The 18017-nt window shown below is 35.2% G+C and overlaps 1 protein-coding gene across 3 annotated transcripts in view; it reads right to left on the bottom strand.

The window, feature by feature from the left end:
• Positions 1-3445, bottom strand: part of LOC139525464 (importin-4-like) — a 371591-nt gene extending 368146 nt beyond the window's left edge. The window contains exon 1 of one of the 3 annotated variants that reach the window (XM_071320816.1): positions 3244-3445. In XM_071320816.1, the coding sequence (XP_071176917.1) occupies positions 3244-3309 (66 nt within the window). In that variant the 5' untranslated portion in view covers positions 3310-3445. The remainder of the gene's footprint in view (positions 1-3243) is intronic. The other 2 variants (XM_071320818.1, XM_071320817.1) reach the window with 2 other exon arrangements.
• Positions 3446-18017: the final 14572 nt, after the last annotated feature.

The raw sequence follows: 18017 nt of genomic DNA, 5'->3' as shown, positions 1-18017 counted from the left end.
TGGCAGAGAGCCTATTTTTGAAACAACATAACTTCCCTTGAAAATGGATTGTGGTAAAATAAACATTTGATAATTACTGTTTCTATAAAATATTAATAAAAAATATTGTTTTGTAGATATAGGAAGATGTGGTGTGAGTGCCAATGAGACAACTCTCCATCCAAATAACAATTTATAAAAGTAAACCAAAATAGGCCTTCAACACAGAGCCTTGGCTCACACCAAACAAAAAGCTATAAAGGGCCCCAAAATTACTAGTGTAAAACCATTCAAACGGGAAAACCAATGGTCTAATCTATATTTTAAATGTTTTAAAGTGTAATTACTTAATTGTGCTTTAATAGTGCTTTAATTTGTTGAATATATTCACAGATTTGGATAAATTTGCAACTGATCATTTACTTATATAGCTTTTCTATTCATCTTGCTATTGTTAAGCCGACCGTTCAACGGCTGTATACCAAATCAAGGTCATTAAACACTTCCATTTGTTTGCTACTCAATAGTATTGTTAAATATACTGAGTGCCAATGAAAACGCAACACTTGTAAATTTCAAATATTTTAAAATATAGAATGAAATTCAAAACAGTGTGGCTGTGGCCATTGATTGACACATTAAATTCATCCATTGACTGGGACAATTTACGTGAACGTTTGTACTTAGCTCGGTACATTTTTTGTCATGGGTAGGCAGGTAGGTATAATATTTTATTTTATAGATACAAAATCTGCATGATGTCATTTTTGTCTGTATTGCTTTTGTTTAAGTATGCTTTTGCTAATAAGTTTCTAGGACTACTGGTATAATAGTCCCAAGTTTTGAAAATCATGTAGAATGTGAAGTTAATTCATATGCAATAAAAAAAAAATTCAAATATCAAAATATAGGGCTGTGCGGCATATTGAAACGTTTACATACCTAGAATTTTTAAGAATTTTAACTTAAACTAATATTCTGTACTACGTACATGTACCTTGTACGCTTACCTAGACATAAAGTTTTTCTGTAAGAGATAACTTTGTCCTGGTAAAATATGTTCGGGCAGACATACTTTGTACATTACTAGCAGAAAAAGTCCCTAGAGTGTTTAAATTTTCATGTGTGCCTGTGTTTCCAATAAAAATGCTACAAGACTTGAAACTCAATTGTCACGTTTTTTACATCGCATTTATATATGATCTGTATGGAAAAACTTGGCGATTTTACTGCCAAATGTTTCCCCCCTTTACAGACCTTTGGTTCATGTCAGATATAAATCAGAATATATAAATGCTGGTCAAAGGCATCGTTAACATAATCATCCTGATCTACAGACCACCAAAGGCCATCCCTACATAGGATACAAACTCTGTTTACAAAATATTTTGTACACACATCAATGAAATGATAATTTAGTATTGGAGGAACTTTTTTTGAATGAACCCAGCTCTTCAAGTATTAAGACACAGAGTAACGTTTGTTAAATCATGATTTCAAAGCTTTCAATTCAACATCGATTTCAAACAAATTTATGCTTTGAAACTCCAAACGCAAGTGTTCATTCATGCCAAACGCTAACATGATACCAAACGGACTAGACCTTATACGGGAAAGATAAAACCCGAGAATTCCGGTAAAAAAGGTTTTGAGCGGGAAATACAATTTTGAAAATTATGTTTAAAGGGGTATAATAGGAGTGGTTCTTACCATCTAAAAACCCCGATATGGACCCACTCTGATTGGCTTATTTAATTTTCATTTTAAAAGCCTAAAACTGAAGTCTCGTCTATGACTTAGAAGTGGGTCTGATGACGGATTTTTTTCCGTTTTTCTCCCAAAATAACCTAAACTGAATAATCATAAGAATGGATGACAAATGCGACTATGCATGGTACCTACATGTACATGTACAATTATAGGACACAGAGACATGATGATAAATTTATTGCGGAATGAAGAGAAGCGACACACAAAATGAGGTCTTCTTGTTTAATAGTATAGATAAGCAATATATATTAGCCTGTTCAACATTTCTTACTTGGAAATGAAAGAAGGATCACAGCACCACACTGCAGAAACTGATACAAGTTTAATCATGGTGAAAGCTCCTCCATCGTTAAATTTTCATACATTGCGATCCCTGACATACACACACATTGTATGTAAAGAAACAAGTGTTATTGTTTCAGAAACTTTTTTAGAATAATATGCAGGCTTTTGTTACATGTATGATACAAGTTATCACGATGTACAATTAATTAGATACGACTAGGCAAACAACATGATACTAATCATGAATTATTTTAACACTTCTGTACTGACTGTAGAGAGGGAAGGACCTTTTTCGGGACGTCAGGATCAGGTGTTTTTAAGCTCAGGATTTCAGGATCAAGGAATTCTTTTTTCAAATTGCGGGATGACAAGATTTCAATTTTTTTTAAATTAGGGACCTCAGGATTTCATGTTTTTAAGCCCAGGATTTCAGGATCAGGACCCCACTGACCCCCACTGTAGTTCATGTTAATCCTCTGGCTGCCAGTTGTTTTTCAGGGTTGCATTTCAAATGCCAGAAATACGACCGTTTGATGTTTGAGACGTGACATGCCAAACACTGACGTCATTCGATATATGAAGCCATGCCGTAATAACTGTTAGTAGTTACATTTCAGAGCCATTGTAGAAACATGTTACACTTTTTAATTTTTCGGTCTTTTATTTTGAAAGAGGTACAGCAATGATGAGAAGCTTGCATAAATTAAAACATGGACATATATGTCCCTCTGGCACAGTCCGTTTGGCCACATGCATATATATGTGTCCCACCAGCAGCAAGAGGATTAACATTCCAACGATCTCATCATGCTTATAGTGAATTTTGAAGTTCACATCTTTGATTTTAGCAGCTTTAAAACTTGCTTATAATTTTGTCAAAAACATAGCTACTATAGCACCTTTAACATTTTACCAAATTATGCCTATTTGAATGTAATGGACAATTACCCCCTCCCCCCCCCCCCCCCCCCCAAACCAACCAACCACCACCACCACTCGGCCACAGACTGAATTATCTCTTGGCCTACAGGCATGCACGTTACTATCGAAACGACGAAACGATTATGTTCAGATTGGAATTTCTTCCTTTCGTCCAATTTTTTTTTTGTTTTACTTAAAATGGATGTCGGGGAAACGTCAGGCACGTGGACATTCCATATATTTTTCTTCTTTTCTCTCATTTGAATGCATATTAACTGACAAACATACCTGCTGTATCGTATTATTATCCGGTACTAATAATTTTGCTAAAGTGTCTTCCAGCTCCTGAGACATAATTGTTAAACAGATTATTTCTGCAATATTGACGTTTTCCCTCCAATTCGGGTTAATTTAAGTTAGGGGGAAGAAACTATGTTGAAAGTAGAGGATCGGACCTCTCGGAATCCTTCCATTCTTTGCATGTTTGTATGATTCATAGATACTATTATAATTACAAGTAATAGCTTTTCTTAAAAACTAGTCGTCTCCCAGCTGATGAATACAAAATTATAAAAGGCTAGACTAATACAATTGTAAGTTGTGTTTGGGGATAATGTGTAAACACTGGAAATTGGAGGGGTAATTTCATAACTCATGTCTTAATCATTTGTATCTTTTTAATTTTTTTTCTAAACAGATATGTTGTTTTGGTTGTTTGTTTACTTCTTTGTGCTAGAAAAATATGGCGCTTACCCCTGAATGTTTTTCGTTCCTAATAGATATTAAATGTGAAGAGATTCAGTGAAAAATTGTAAAATTTGAACACAAGTAATATATTTCCAACGGTTTTCACATCTTTTTAATGTCATTGGCTATACAGATAGTGATAAGTACTGCAGTGCTATTTTAGATTTCAAACACGTTAGTAGATATTATACTGCTTAATACTGTTTCATTTTTTATTGTTTTACTTGTACACGTTTTCACATCTTTTTACTATACTATTCAGGGGCGGATTTAGGCGGGGGCGTGGCGGGCGTGCGCCCCCCCCCCCCCCCTAAAATTTGCAAAGCATGGGTTGTCCGGACGTAATAAAGTATCCGACGAAAGCTAATGTCGTCGCATTCAATCTGTTTTAACATTCAAACAAGTATTACTATATAAAACAGTAATTTAACAGAATCATTTAACGTGATTACTAATCAACTGACCTTTTGTTTATTTAAGTTCTATAAACATGTTACACTTCAAAGGAAGGTGTCAAATAAGGTACTGCGTTTGATGACAAATATCATAGGCTTTTAGCAGTTAGAATAAAACAATTGTGACATTGTAGTTGCAGTTTTAATAAACAATTTCTAATTTCTTTGATAATCGAAGTTCAAAAACATCCCTACATCACTTTCCCACGAAGAAGGTGGAAGTGCCCTACCCGCTATTTGGTTAACCGGTTGGCTATTTCATCATGGCAACTTTAGACCACGCTATTTGAAGACCATATTACGATTCTACCACGCCCATACCGTCTTCATCACGCTCTTCTTACGACCCGACTACGTTCATACTACGACCTTCATGCTCTTTGGCATACGTCCTCTGTCAAATCTAAACAGGTCCATATATAACGTATTGACCTCGTCAAAAGTCCATAATTGATAAATATTATAGTTCAATTCAAAGTTTTATTTAGAGTCAATATTCAATAAACTACATAAGACAAGCTCTAGTGAGCTTTTCAAGTCGACTTAATAACAAAATACAATACACACACACACAATACAATACAATACACACATACAAAAGTCATGAAAACAACACAATTTTAAACATATAATGCATAGTAAGATACCATAATGACATATATAAGTTAAAAGCATATAGTACATTTAAAACATAGCACAAGTTAATAATAAGATTGCACAAATCAAATAGTCACACAGAAAATAAAAGTAAAATAAAACAGGCATAAACACTATATGCATGCACTGCACTGGCATGAGCTGTTACTTGGGTCCCATGTTTGTACCAATTTTTTGAATTGGTCGAAAGATGTTTCCACTCGACAATGGTTCGGTAGCTCATTCCAGATTTGTGCAGCATTATAGCGAAATGATCTTAAGCCATATTTTATTTTAGTAGTTTGAACTCTTGGGAGTACTGCTGTTTCCTGTGATCTTAAATCATACTTGTTAATTTTTATATCAATCAAATTATGAAGGTAGCTCGGACTTTTTTGGTGAATTATTTTAAATGTTTCTATTGCAATTGTTTTTATTCTTCTTATTTTTAAAGATGGTAATGTAGATTTTTCTAGCAATTTTTCGTAAGGAATATCATAATCTTCATAAATGAATCTTAGAGCTCTTTCTTGAATTTTTTCCATTTTAAAAGAATTTTTTTCACTACAGTAGTGCCAAATTACTGGACAATAGTTAAAGTTCGAAAGTATGAATGAGTAGTATGCTGTTAACCGACCTAGCCTGTTTAAATATTTACCCATACGTTTAAGAATATTTAATTGCCTTGATGCCTTTTTACATATTTCAGAAATATGATTGTTAAAATTTAAGTCCGAATCTATAGTTATTCCAAGAAGTTTAACATTTTCTTCACAAGTAATTTTATTTCCATTTAAATTAAATATCAAATTATGTTTATTCGTTTTTTTTCCCAATGGCTATAGCCTGGAATTTGTCAGGATTAGCCTTCATTAAATTTATAGAAAACCAGTTTATTAGATTTAAACTATCAGTTTCTAAACTTTCAACAACTTTATCTAAATTATGATCACTGTATGATACAGTGTTGTCATCAGCATAATTATAAATGGTGCTTTTTTGTACAAAATGAAATATGTCATTTATGAAGACATTGAAAAGAACTGGACCAAGAATTGACCCTTGTGGTACGCCTAGTGGTATTAACTGGCTGTTTCTGTATTGGCCCTGTTACAGATTCGAGGCTAGCTTTATTGGAACCGAGACTCGAACAGTCGAGGGTCAATACAGATGATCGAGAATCTATAACATGACCAATACAGAAACCGTCAGTTCATAACACTTTTATTAAATGATGATAAGAAAATTAAAAAAAACCGGAAGTGAACGTGGGCCCCATGGGCCAATACAGCTTTCTTTTACACATTGGCCCTTTTTTTTCGTTTCAAGACTTTAAGACGTTACAAAACAATGCACATCATCTTCCTTTTTAATTAGAAAAATACATTTATTATACATTTTTTTTAAATTTATAACAATACCACAAAAGTTATTAAAGGCGTAAGAACATTGAAACCGGAAGTGAACGTCCCGTATTAGCCCATGGGCCAATACGGCTTTTTTCGTATTAACCCTGTTCGAAAAGCAATATTATAGTATAAATACATGTTGCCTCAGGCCATTACAGACTTCCTCGACCATTATTACAGACCTTGGACATATAACAGGGCCATTATAAAAACAGTCATTTAATGAATGGCTATTATCTATTTTGAATTTATTGAACCATAAAACTAATTTTGACTTTTCACATTGAATAAGAGTCAAAAATTAGTTTTATGGTTCAATAAAATCAAAATAAATTATTGCCATTCATTATAAATAAATTTTTATCAAAACTAATGCTCAAAAAACTTTTTATATTATTTATATTAGCAATAACAACGTACACACACAGGGGCGGATGCAGGAATTTTCGAAAGGGGGGTGCTAACCCAGGGCAAAGGGGGGGGGGTGCAGGGGGGTTCAAAACATATGTCTCGATACAAATGCATTGATCGGCAAAAATAAAGGGGGGTGCGCACCCCCGGAACCCCCCCCCCCCCCCCTGGATCCGCCACTGCACACATCAACATGTGTGTACGTTGTTATTGCTAATATAAAAAGTTCGGCGTATGAATACACAACGATCACTTCGCAGTGAAGGTATACTACATACCCACCCTATAGACCAAGCTACTATTCTAAACAAGCAATTTCAATCTGCCTTTTCCACCAAGGACACATATAATGAACACGAGTTTAAATCCAGATGCAATATGCCAGGTCAATATCCCAAAGCAGAGGAACTCAACATCACAGAAAATGGTATACTCAAACTCCTGCAAAAAATAAATCCAAATAAAGCAGCTGGACCAGATAATATAAAACCTAAACTTCTCAACGAACTGGCCACAGAAATAGCCCCAATCCTTACAATCATTTTCAAAACATCAATAGAAACTGGGGAAGTACAAAATGATTGGAGAAATGCGAACGTAACACCAGTATTCAAGAAAGGAGAAAGATATAAAGCAGAAAACTATAGACCAATCTCTCTAACTTGTATCTGCTGCAAACTAATAGAGCATATAGTTACAAGCCACATCATGAAACATGCTGATAAACATCAAATCCTCTATCCATTACAACATGGTTTCCGTACTAAACGCTCGTGTGAAACCCAACTAATCGAATTCGTGGATGACATCACTAAAAATATGAGTGCAGGTAAACAGACAGATGTTCTTATAATGGATTTCTCAAAGGCATTTGACAAAGTCGGTCACAGTCTCCTAGTACACAAACTAGAACATTACGGTATCAGTGGTAAAACCAATAGATGGATAGCCAGCTTCCTATCCCATCGAACGCAAGCAGTGGTAGTGGATGGAGAGTGCTCATTACATATTGATGTAGAATCTGGGGTTCCCCAAGGCTCTGTCCTTGGTCCTGCATTATTCCTGTTCTACATCAACGACATGCCAGATGGGATCAAATCCACTGTCCGCCTATTTGCTGATGATACAATAGCATATCTTACCATCTCATCTGACAAAGATTCAAATGACCTTCAAAGCGACCTCGACAAACTGGGAATATGGGATGACAAATGGAAAATGTCCTTCCATCCGGACAAATGCAATGTTCTCACCATCAGCCGCAAAAACAACACCATTCCAACATCTTACACATTGCATGGCCACAAACTGGAACCTGTCAAAAGTGCTAAATACCTTGGTTGCACCTTCACATCCGAACTGAAGTGGAATGATCATATCAATAATATATGTAACAAAGCCAATAGGACAATAGGCTTCCTTAAGAGAAATTTAAACATAGGAGCAACTTCAGTAAAAGAAAATGCATACAAAAGCCTCGCAAGACCAATAATAGAGTATGCAAGTCCAGTATGGGACCCATACTTTAAAACGGAAATAGATCGTTTAGAAATGGTCCAGAGAAGAGCAGCAAGATACGTTTCCAACAAACACCATAACCACTCATGTGTCAGCAAAATGATTGAGCACCTGGAATGGCCATCTCTGGAAAAAAGGCGAAAAGACGCTAGGCTAACTATGCTCTATAAAATAGAACACGACAAAGTGGCTGTAACTAAGGAAGGTCGTCTTATGCAACCAACACGACTGTCGAGGAACATGCACGACAAAAGTTTTCAAATTCCTGCAAGCAGAAGTGATTACAGGAAATACTCATTTTTCCCAAGAACAATCAGGGATTGGAACGCTCTCCCTCCTGGGGTAGCATCAGCACCGTCAGTTGAGGCCTTTAAAGCCTCACTGACAAAGCTGAACTAGATTATCGAATTGGGGGGGGGGGGTCTGTATGCGCACCTAAGTCATAGCATAATAATCAGCTCGTTGATTGTGGCCATTATCAGGCAGAAGCAGAAGCAGAGAAGTGGGCGTGTCGCCATCAAAATTGACAACATTGAAAATAAAACTAATAATTTTAACCAATCAGAAAACAAAATTTATTTATTTCTTAATACATTTATTAACCAAGTGAACAAAAGTGTATGTGTTGCTGCTAACTTGGTGTACTATCTTACTCTTTTAATGACAGTTTAGTTTGAACAAAATAATTTGTACCTCACCATTATAAAGCTTTAGATATACCAAATATCCAAGATATTAAGTTGAAAGAGATATGTGTTAAAAAACAGGATGAACAGTGATCCCTTTATATGGTTCTTTAATGTTGGTTGCTGGTTACTAAATTAAATAAAATACAAAAAGGTCTTTACAACTTAGTTTTATTAACTTTATTAAATACCCTAACAGGGCTTAATACAGACAAACTGGGCATTAATACAGGGCCATTACAGAAAAACAGGGCCATTACAGAAAAAACAGGGCCATTACAGAAAAACAGGGCCATTACAGAAAATATGTAATTTTTAATAAACAGTCACTTTTGGCAATAATGCACTTTGTTGGTTAATAATAACTCATAATTTATATCGACAGAGGAACGTTTTCAGTATTGCACATGCTGACTTAATATATATATATAAATTTGGACGCTTCCTGAACAATATTTGATTGTTGTCGTGATAATGTTTCCACAAATTTTAATAAAAGTTTGAATTTCCATCCACGATTAATAAGATCTTGATCAGACTTATAGCAATTTTTTTTATAGGGAATGCTCCTAACGAGGAAAGCAAAAAGTCGTGAATGTGTGACCCCAGCTTAAGGCCATATATGAATCGAATGAGTTGACTATAATGGTGACTGCTCCATTTACTTCATTAAATCAGAGTGACCCCTGTGTGCAGACGCACAGCTATTATTCGGTTTATCAAGAGAAATTATCGTGAAATAATTACTAACGGTGGTCAACCATTGTGATCAGATCGTGAATCAACTATTTTTGAGGAGACACATGCTGCTTCAGAGCTAGGTTCACACTGCAGATCAGATCAATTCGATGGTCCCAATTGTTAAAATTTCCACGACCTTGAAGCGTAACCATATTTGTGAACGGGCCTGTTAACGAATTCTATCCGACCACTATAATTGAATACATATTCGACTATTCCAACCATCTCATGATCTCTATACAATCTTTCCTCAACTTTAACTAGACCAAATCAACTATACTCGATCTCAGCCCCACCTCAACTAGATCAGATCAACCTGACAGTACAGGGGTCGTAGGAATAGTCTGGAATTGGTCGGTATGTACAATTTCAGTATAAGAAAACGTCTGAATGTGTTATACACCGCCGCAGCAAATGGGGCTTAAAGTGTTACCCTTGTCCGTCCGTACGTACGACACAACAATTAGTTTCCGTTCTGTAAATTTATTGACATATTCAACAAAAATTTATGAACCGTATATTGATAGACAATGCTTAGAACACATAACAAGACGTGATAATTTGGTTGGCTTCACTTTTACCGTTCTTGATTAATGACACTTTATAACGGTTTTATACAAGCGGTGACTTTATCTGTGTCCCATGAACATATTATCCATTTATTGGCTTAGATTCAGTAGTTAACAGAAGGTATGAGTAAAATACTACATTTAAGACATCTACGTTGAAATAAAGCAGTTGGATTTGTGGGCAAGGTGGTTAGAGCTCCAGACCGACAGGTTAATATATGTGACGGACCTTGAAGAGAGTATATAATGAAAAACAAGAAGGCGCCGTTGAGTTAGTAGCTGACACGGCGATATCTGTTTGGGCACAGTGAGAGACTTGAAGGAGCTCAACAAAGAAGACCCTAACGGTTAAAAAAAAACTTCTACTGAGTATACTCTGATATGCTCTGGAAATTTTCACTACTCTTTTATTGAAAACGACACCACAAAATGAAATTTGTCACCGGATTAGTACTTATATAAGTTAGAAATATACATAAATTGCTTTTTCCATGCTTTCTTACAAATTAAACTTACTGTCACATATGTGCATATGTATGTAGTCAGTATTTTCCATAGATTTAATATCCAGTAGTTGAATGGTTAAAGATAATTTCCTTTTGGTGTATCGTTGGCAAAAAAACCTGCATGTATTTGCTAAAACATATTGCTAAAAGGGGGTTAAAGATGTCGCACATTTCCCCAAAATCTTGCCAAAAGCAGAATTCCAATCGCTTGGATTGATTCTTTTTCTGAAACTCTATTCATATATCTATCAAAATATCGAATAACAAGAATGTGTCCTCAGTACACGAATGCCCCACTCGCACTATCATTTTCTATGTTCAGTGGACCGTGAAATTGGGGTAAAATCTCTAATTTGGCATTAAAATTAGAAAGATCATATCATAGGGAACAAGTGTACCAAGTTTGAAGTCGATTGGACTTCAACTTCATCAAAAACTACCTCGACCAAAAACTTTAACCTGAAGCTGGACAGACGGACGAACGAACGGACGAACGAACGAACGAACGCACAGACTAGAAAACATAATGCCCCTCTACTATCGTAGGTGGGGCATAAAAATCATTTGTCCTCCGTCTAATATTTTGTAAAATTGCTTCAAAAAGTTCGTATGAAAAAAAAGTGTTTGTAATCATTTGGCCCCGCCGCATTTTGTGCGTCCAAAGTCAAGAGACTCTGGCCTTCTTTAGTCTTGTATGTCTTTTTAATTTTTTTCATTTATATGTATTTTTAATAAGCTTTGGCTTTTCAAATATTTTGGACTCGAGCATCACTAAAGAGACATTGATTGTCGAAATGCGCAACTGGTGCAGAAAGATTGGTACCGTTTATGTTATAACTACCACTGGTCGATACCTCTGCTGGTGGACTGATAGTACCCGAGGGTATCACAAGACCAGTAGAAATACTTATTTCATGTTATTAAAATTTGCAGTTACAAATGTTTTGGAAATTATTTGAAATTAAGGAATGTATCTACTTCATACTAAGCTCTGATTCCTTGTCCAGCTTTTGCTATATTTTTTTGTCCTTTTTTATAGCTCTCCATATTTTTAGCAAGCTTGTGATTTTTTTTTTATATTTTGGCCTCGAGCATCACTGAAGAGACATTGATTGTAGAGCGCATCTGGTGCAGATAAACTAGTACACATTTTTATTCAGGGGCCAGCTGAAACCCGCTTTCGGATGCGGTATTAATTTGTTGTGTTGAAGACTGATTTGTATATCTTTAATTATACAACAAACAAGAATGTGTCCCCAGTACACGAATGCCCCACTCGCACTATCATTTTCTATGTTCAGTGGACCGTGAAATTGGGGTAAACCTTCTTATTTGGCATTAAAATTAAAAAGATCATATCATAGGGAACATGTATACTAAGTTTGAAGTCGATTGGACTTCAACTTCATCAAAAACTACCTTGACCAAAAACTTTAACCTGACGCGGGACAGACGGACGAACGAACGGACGGAACGACGGACGAACGAACCGACGGAACGACGAACGAACGGACGGACGGACGGACGGACGGTACAACGGCCGCACAGACCAGAAAACATAATGCCCCTCTACTATCGTATATTATAAAAATACGGACACTCAAACAGAAAATAATCCATGAAACGACTAAAAATTAATCTTGATGTGATAAACCCCCTTTGAAGACTAAATTAGTCATCGGCTTTCTAAAAATTAGTTTTATTGCACATTTTTTGAGGAATCAATCTTTTGGACAGTTAAAATAAATAGTAACAGCATTTTTTTTTGCGAAGTTATGTGAATCAATCAGATCTGCACACCCTTTTAGAGATTCGTGTAACAGTCATGACTTGTGTACTCGTGTATGACCGAGTAGAGATCGAAAAGTGGTCGAATATGGTTATGAAGAGATCGTGTAAATGCAGACAATGGTCAGGGATTACAAATATAGAAGTCGCATTTATCTGGAAGTTAATCTTGACCAATTATCAAAAAGATTGGTGTTGATCGGGATATGATCGGATGTCAGTCGAGCAAAGGTCGAGATTATCGAGTGATGATCGGTAAAATAGAAGTATGTGTATTTCGACCAAACTCTATCTGTACACGATCCTTACCCAATCTTATTTCATCAATTTTTCATTTTTATTGCATTAACTACTTTCTAGCTAGAAATATCGTTCAATGTATTATTGTTTGAAGCATTTGATTTTGTTAGTTCAAAAATTTAGAAAAAACGGTAATATTTGTAAAAAAATATTATTATGGATCGTGAAAGATCAGGTACCGCATCTGAATGATCGTAAAAGGGATCGTGAAATATTGTTGAAATCTACGAAAACGCTATAAAATATTGAAAACAACACGTTATTAATTTCTTGCGTCCGAAGCGTTTTTCTGGATTTACCTTCATCAGGAACGCTCAAAGCCAAACATTTGAAATCCGAAGATGTATAAGTACCGAAACCGTTGAAGAGCTATATATAAAAAATACCTAAAATAAATAGCCAAATTCATCTAAAGCCAACTTTGCCTGAGGGAGTTGAAACCTTAGTTTCTTAATAATATATAAATTTATAAACGGACAATTTTAGTAAAGTTTGTTAAATCATGTCAGTACCGAAATACTGACTACTGAGCTGATGATACCCTCGGGGACTGATAGTCCACCAGCAGAGGTATCGACCCAGTGATGTAAAATATTGAAAACAACACGTTATTAATTTCTTGCGTCCGAAGCGCTTTTCTGGATTTACCTTCATCAGGAACGCTCAAAGCCAAACATTTGAAATCCGAAGATGTATAAGTACCGAAACCGTTGAAGAGCTATATATAAAAAATACCTAAAATAAATAGCCAAATTCATCTAAAGCCAACTTTGCCTGAGGGAGTTGAAACCTTAGTTTCTTAATAATTTATAAATTTATAAACGGACAATTTTAGTAAAGTTTGTTAAATCATGTCAGTACCGAAATACTGACTACTGAGCTGATGATACCCTCGGGGACTGATAGTCCACCAGCAGAGGTATCGACCCAGTGATGTAAAATATTGAAAACAACACGTTATTAATTTCTTGCGTCCGAAGCGCTTTTCTGCTTGCAATAAGTGACATTTTTTGCAATAAGTGACATTTTTTGCTTGCAATTGAAATATCAATAGAATGGATTTAAATTACATAATACGCTTCTCTCTCGTTTGTGAATAAGGCTATAATTATGGTTCAATGCCACTGGATTGAATTTTTTGATAATACCACACCGACTAGTTTTCTTATATCAATTTAAGGGTGGCTGTTCATCCTGCATAAGATTTATTCTGTTTGAAAAGTTAAGATTGTCTCATCTGATGCCAAACGATTTTTATGCATTGCAAATGCAGCAGGTTGAAACGTTTTAATGGCACCACCCTTCACCCTTATCTGAAGCAAAAGTGTAACATCACAACATAGAAACACACATTATATCATATATCAATTGAAATGGTCAATCAAACGATATTTTACACAAGTGAACATACACTGAACGAATATCTTTGATTTATGACACAATGTAAACACAAAATTTATAAAATAAGGGGTTAGATGTTAGATAATTTCAAAAAACAACCATATCCTGGATAAAATGAGGCAAAATAGAAAAATGTACGCCGGTAAATGAAAATTATTTTGTTGTATGTCAATTTTAATTATTTGAGTACATGTTGGCATTATTTTATTCAGGAGAACTAGATATTCCCGTTGGTCCCATTTCTACGCTAGTACCGCACCCCTCGTGGCATCCTGAAAAGCCTGGTGTGTGAGACAGAGGACAGTGCCAGCAAAATGAGAAAAAAAGCGGACATTCCCGTAATTACAAAGAAATATTCAGAGACTGTATATGACCAAATTATGAAGAATTTGACAGATATAGGGAAGGATTTCATAAAAGAAGTTCATCCGTTAATGTATTGGTAGATTGGGCTGATATGGACAAACTCATATGTTCATGTCCCATAGGTAGGTTTAATCATCGGGTAACACATGTGACCGGGGGAAGGGGTCCAAGGGTGTCACTTCATCGGTTTGGTACAGAGGTCCTACTTGAATTATCACATTTTCACATATTGACCTCGTATACATATACTGCAGATGTATAATAGATGGCTAATTAGTTGCTACTGTACAAATTAATTGAAGTATGTCACCATGAAATATCGCTATAGAATATATTTATTTTTGAATGTTTAGATATTATGACTCTTTGATATACTGGAGCTATAATTTGGCACAAATTAATATATTAGGTATGTGTAAACTATGTTATCTTACCTCCTATACATTTCTAGGAATATGATTGGTTAAAAGCGTCTGCCTGGAGACCGTGTATATTTCATATTAGGTTAGTAGGGAGGCGGGGCTTATTTCATACACGGTTAGTAGTGGTGTTACATCCCTTTATTAAAACAAAACGGTACTGAGAAAAAATCTTAAAGGGTTTCAACAGACGAAGAAATTGATGATTACTATTGAAATAAATTCATAAAACACATTTAAACCTAACAAGTTGGCATTTGTTTTTGTAGGATCAATGGAAGTAGTTTCTCAATGCTAACTGTATCGAAGACTTGCTCATTTTGATAGGTCACTGGTCTAAATTTCACACGTTAAGATACATGTAGTCGGTAAGATAAATTCGTTACATAGTGTACTTCGCTCTCACCCCATATGGAATTTACTGACCCCATATATATATATATATACCGTATTAGGTCACTAGCACACTATGTAACTAATATATTCCTGTTATTTGTACATAAATATGTTTTGCTGTATTTGAACCCACGTTGATCCACGTTGAGCAAACAGTAATGTTTCTGTAAAAGTTAATTTTGGGTATAGATCTTCTTCGGTGTTCCGTTTAAACTATATAGATTTCTTCGAAAAATCTACAGGGGTTGGGGTAGATTCCTATTATATAGGAATGTGCCAAAAAAGGGGACAGATAGATTTTATATACATTGGTGTGAAGAATATTTGAATATTTAACACATATATGATAGCACTTGTTTTATTCTCAAAGTGTTAATGACAGTATTAACTGTGCTTAATGATTATTAGCTAGCGTCTTGGAATAAAAAGTGTAACGAAAATCTTTGCTGGACGCTAGCGAATAATCATTGAAGGCCGTACCTTGACCATTAATGGTTCATTTTTATAAATTGTTATTTGGATTGAGAGTTGTCTCATTGGCACTCATACCACATCTTCCTATATCTATTGATAAACAAGTGTTTATGAATAAAATCGAATATACTATACAGATATATTTACGATTTTCTTTCAGAAGAAAGGTATGACCCATTTGATCAAAATAACCAAAATACATCCAAAACCGGCTGTAGCACTTCTTAGCAGTAAAAAAAATATTTTGTTTGATAGCTTTGTTGTTTTCATTTTCGAACGTTCAATGTTCAACAAAAATTAACCTATGTATAAAAACGAATATGTGGTATATGTGCCAATGAGACAACTCTCAACAAGAGATCCAATGACACAGAAACCATAGGTCACCGTGCGACCTTCAACAATGAGCAAAGCCCATACCACATAGTCAGCCATAAATAGCACGAAAGGAAAAATGTAGGACAATTGAAACGAAAAAACTAGACTAATTTAAATACAAAAAATGAACAAAAAATAAATATGTAACACATCAATAATATAACGAAAACCACTGATTTACAGACTCCTGACTTGGGACAGGCACATACATACAGAATGTGGCGGGGTTAAACATGTCAGTGGAATCCCAACCCTACTCTAACCTGGGACAGGGTGTAATACTAAAACATAAGAACGAACTATAGAAATCATTTGAAAAAGGCTTAACTCGTCAGATGGATATACACAAATAACATACATCTAACAATGCACAGTACATGTAATAAAATCGAGTGCAGTTCACCAAAATTGAATGACTAAAAAGGCTAGGCGAACAAAAAGATTTTTGACTTCTAGCCACATGTATGATTTGTATGAAAGCTTATTTGGGTCATTCTATGCTATAGAAAAAAATATAAGTCGTGGCCACGAGTTACTTATTCGTGGCCACGAGCTACTAATTCGTGTACACGATTTACTTATTCGTTGCCACGACTTATTTATCCATGACCACGAGCAACCTATACGTGGCCACAATTTACTTATTCGTGAGCACAAATTACTAAGTCGTGGCGATGAGTTACTTATTTGTGTCCATGATTTACTTATCCGTAGCCAGAGCAGTTACAACAGAGGCATTTTGTTGTTTGTGGTGTTTAAATACGCAGCCTCTGTTGTAACTACTCTGCCGTTGTCAAATTTAAAATATTTACATATTTAGATCGTTCAGTGTTTTTTGGAATTTTTATTGACGCAATCGTTCTTGTAATATCCATTTCAAGGTTTCTGGGGTCAGTTTTACATTTCAAGATATTTCTTTATTTCTTTATTCAGTTAAAAAAATCAAGCATACTTAGTAAATCGTGGCCACGGATAAGAAAGTCGTGGCAACGGATAATTAAGTCGTGGCCAAGAATAAGTAACTCATGGCCATGACTTAGTAACTCGTACCCATTAATAAGTAATTGGTGGCCACGACTTACATTTTTTCTACAGCATAGAATAACCCAAATAAGCTGTCATACATTTGTGCAAAAATAGTTTTCTTAAAAAATATATTTCATATTGTCTTGATTAAAAATCTGAAATAAGACCGGCAAAATAGCAAAACTCTATTAAATTGCTAATTCTCCGGAACGTAAACTAGCACCTAAGAGGCAATAGCCTCTTCCTTAAACTATATGCTTTTGTAGCTATCTACACAGAAATATTATCTTATTCGGATATTTGAAAGACAATTCAATTCAATAAAGAAAAAAAAAGGGGGACAGGGTGAACCTTTGTGAGCGTTATTATAGGTTTAGTTCCCTACTATTTTTGACTCAATGCTTATAAGAACAAATAAGGTTACGTGAGCAGTAAGAGAATTGCTAAGCCATAAAAAATGGACCTAGAATTCCTATGTTGTGTGATAAATTAAGAAATATTTGTTCATACAGAGCTCCCTCAAGTTTTTATTTATATATTTTGAAAGTGTCCTTCAAACATTTTGGCTCATAACGGGTAATTATGGGGACGAGGGATGATATGAGCCGAGCAATTCTTACACATATTTTTTCTGTATTTTTCTAGAAATTCAACCCTCAACTCCCCTTATTATACATTTCAATTAGATAGTTGTACTACATGTTTGATTTTTATGTTTCAGAGTATCACGAAGACAGCAGTACAGAAAAATCAGAAACTACTGGTATAATTTGGTCTAATCCCGGTAAATCCACAGTAGCACCAGCAAAACCTGGAACATCAATAGAACCACAGTC

The sequence above is a fragment of the Mytilus edulis genome, chromosome 5 (genome assembly GCF_963676685.1).
Source record: "Mytilus edulis chromosome 5, xbMytEdul2.2, whole genome shotgun sequence".
NCBI lineage: Eukaryota > Metazoa > Mollusca > Bivalvia > Mytilida > Mytilidae > Mytilus > Mytilus edulis.
This window is presented reverse-complemented; position numbering and strand designations above follow the sequence as displayed.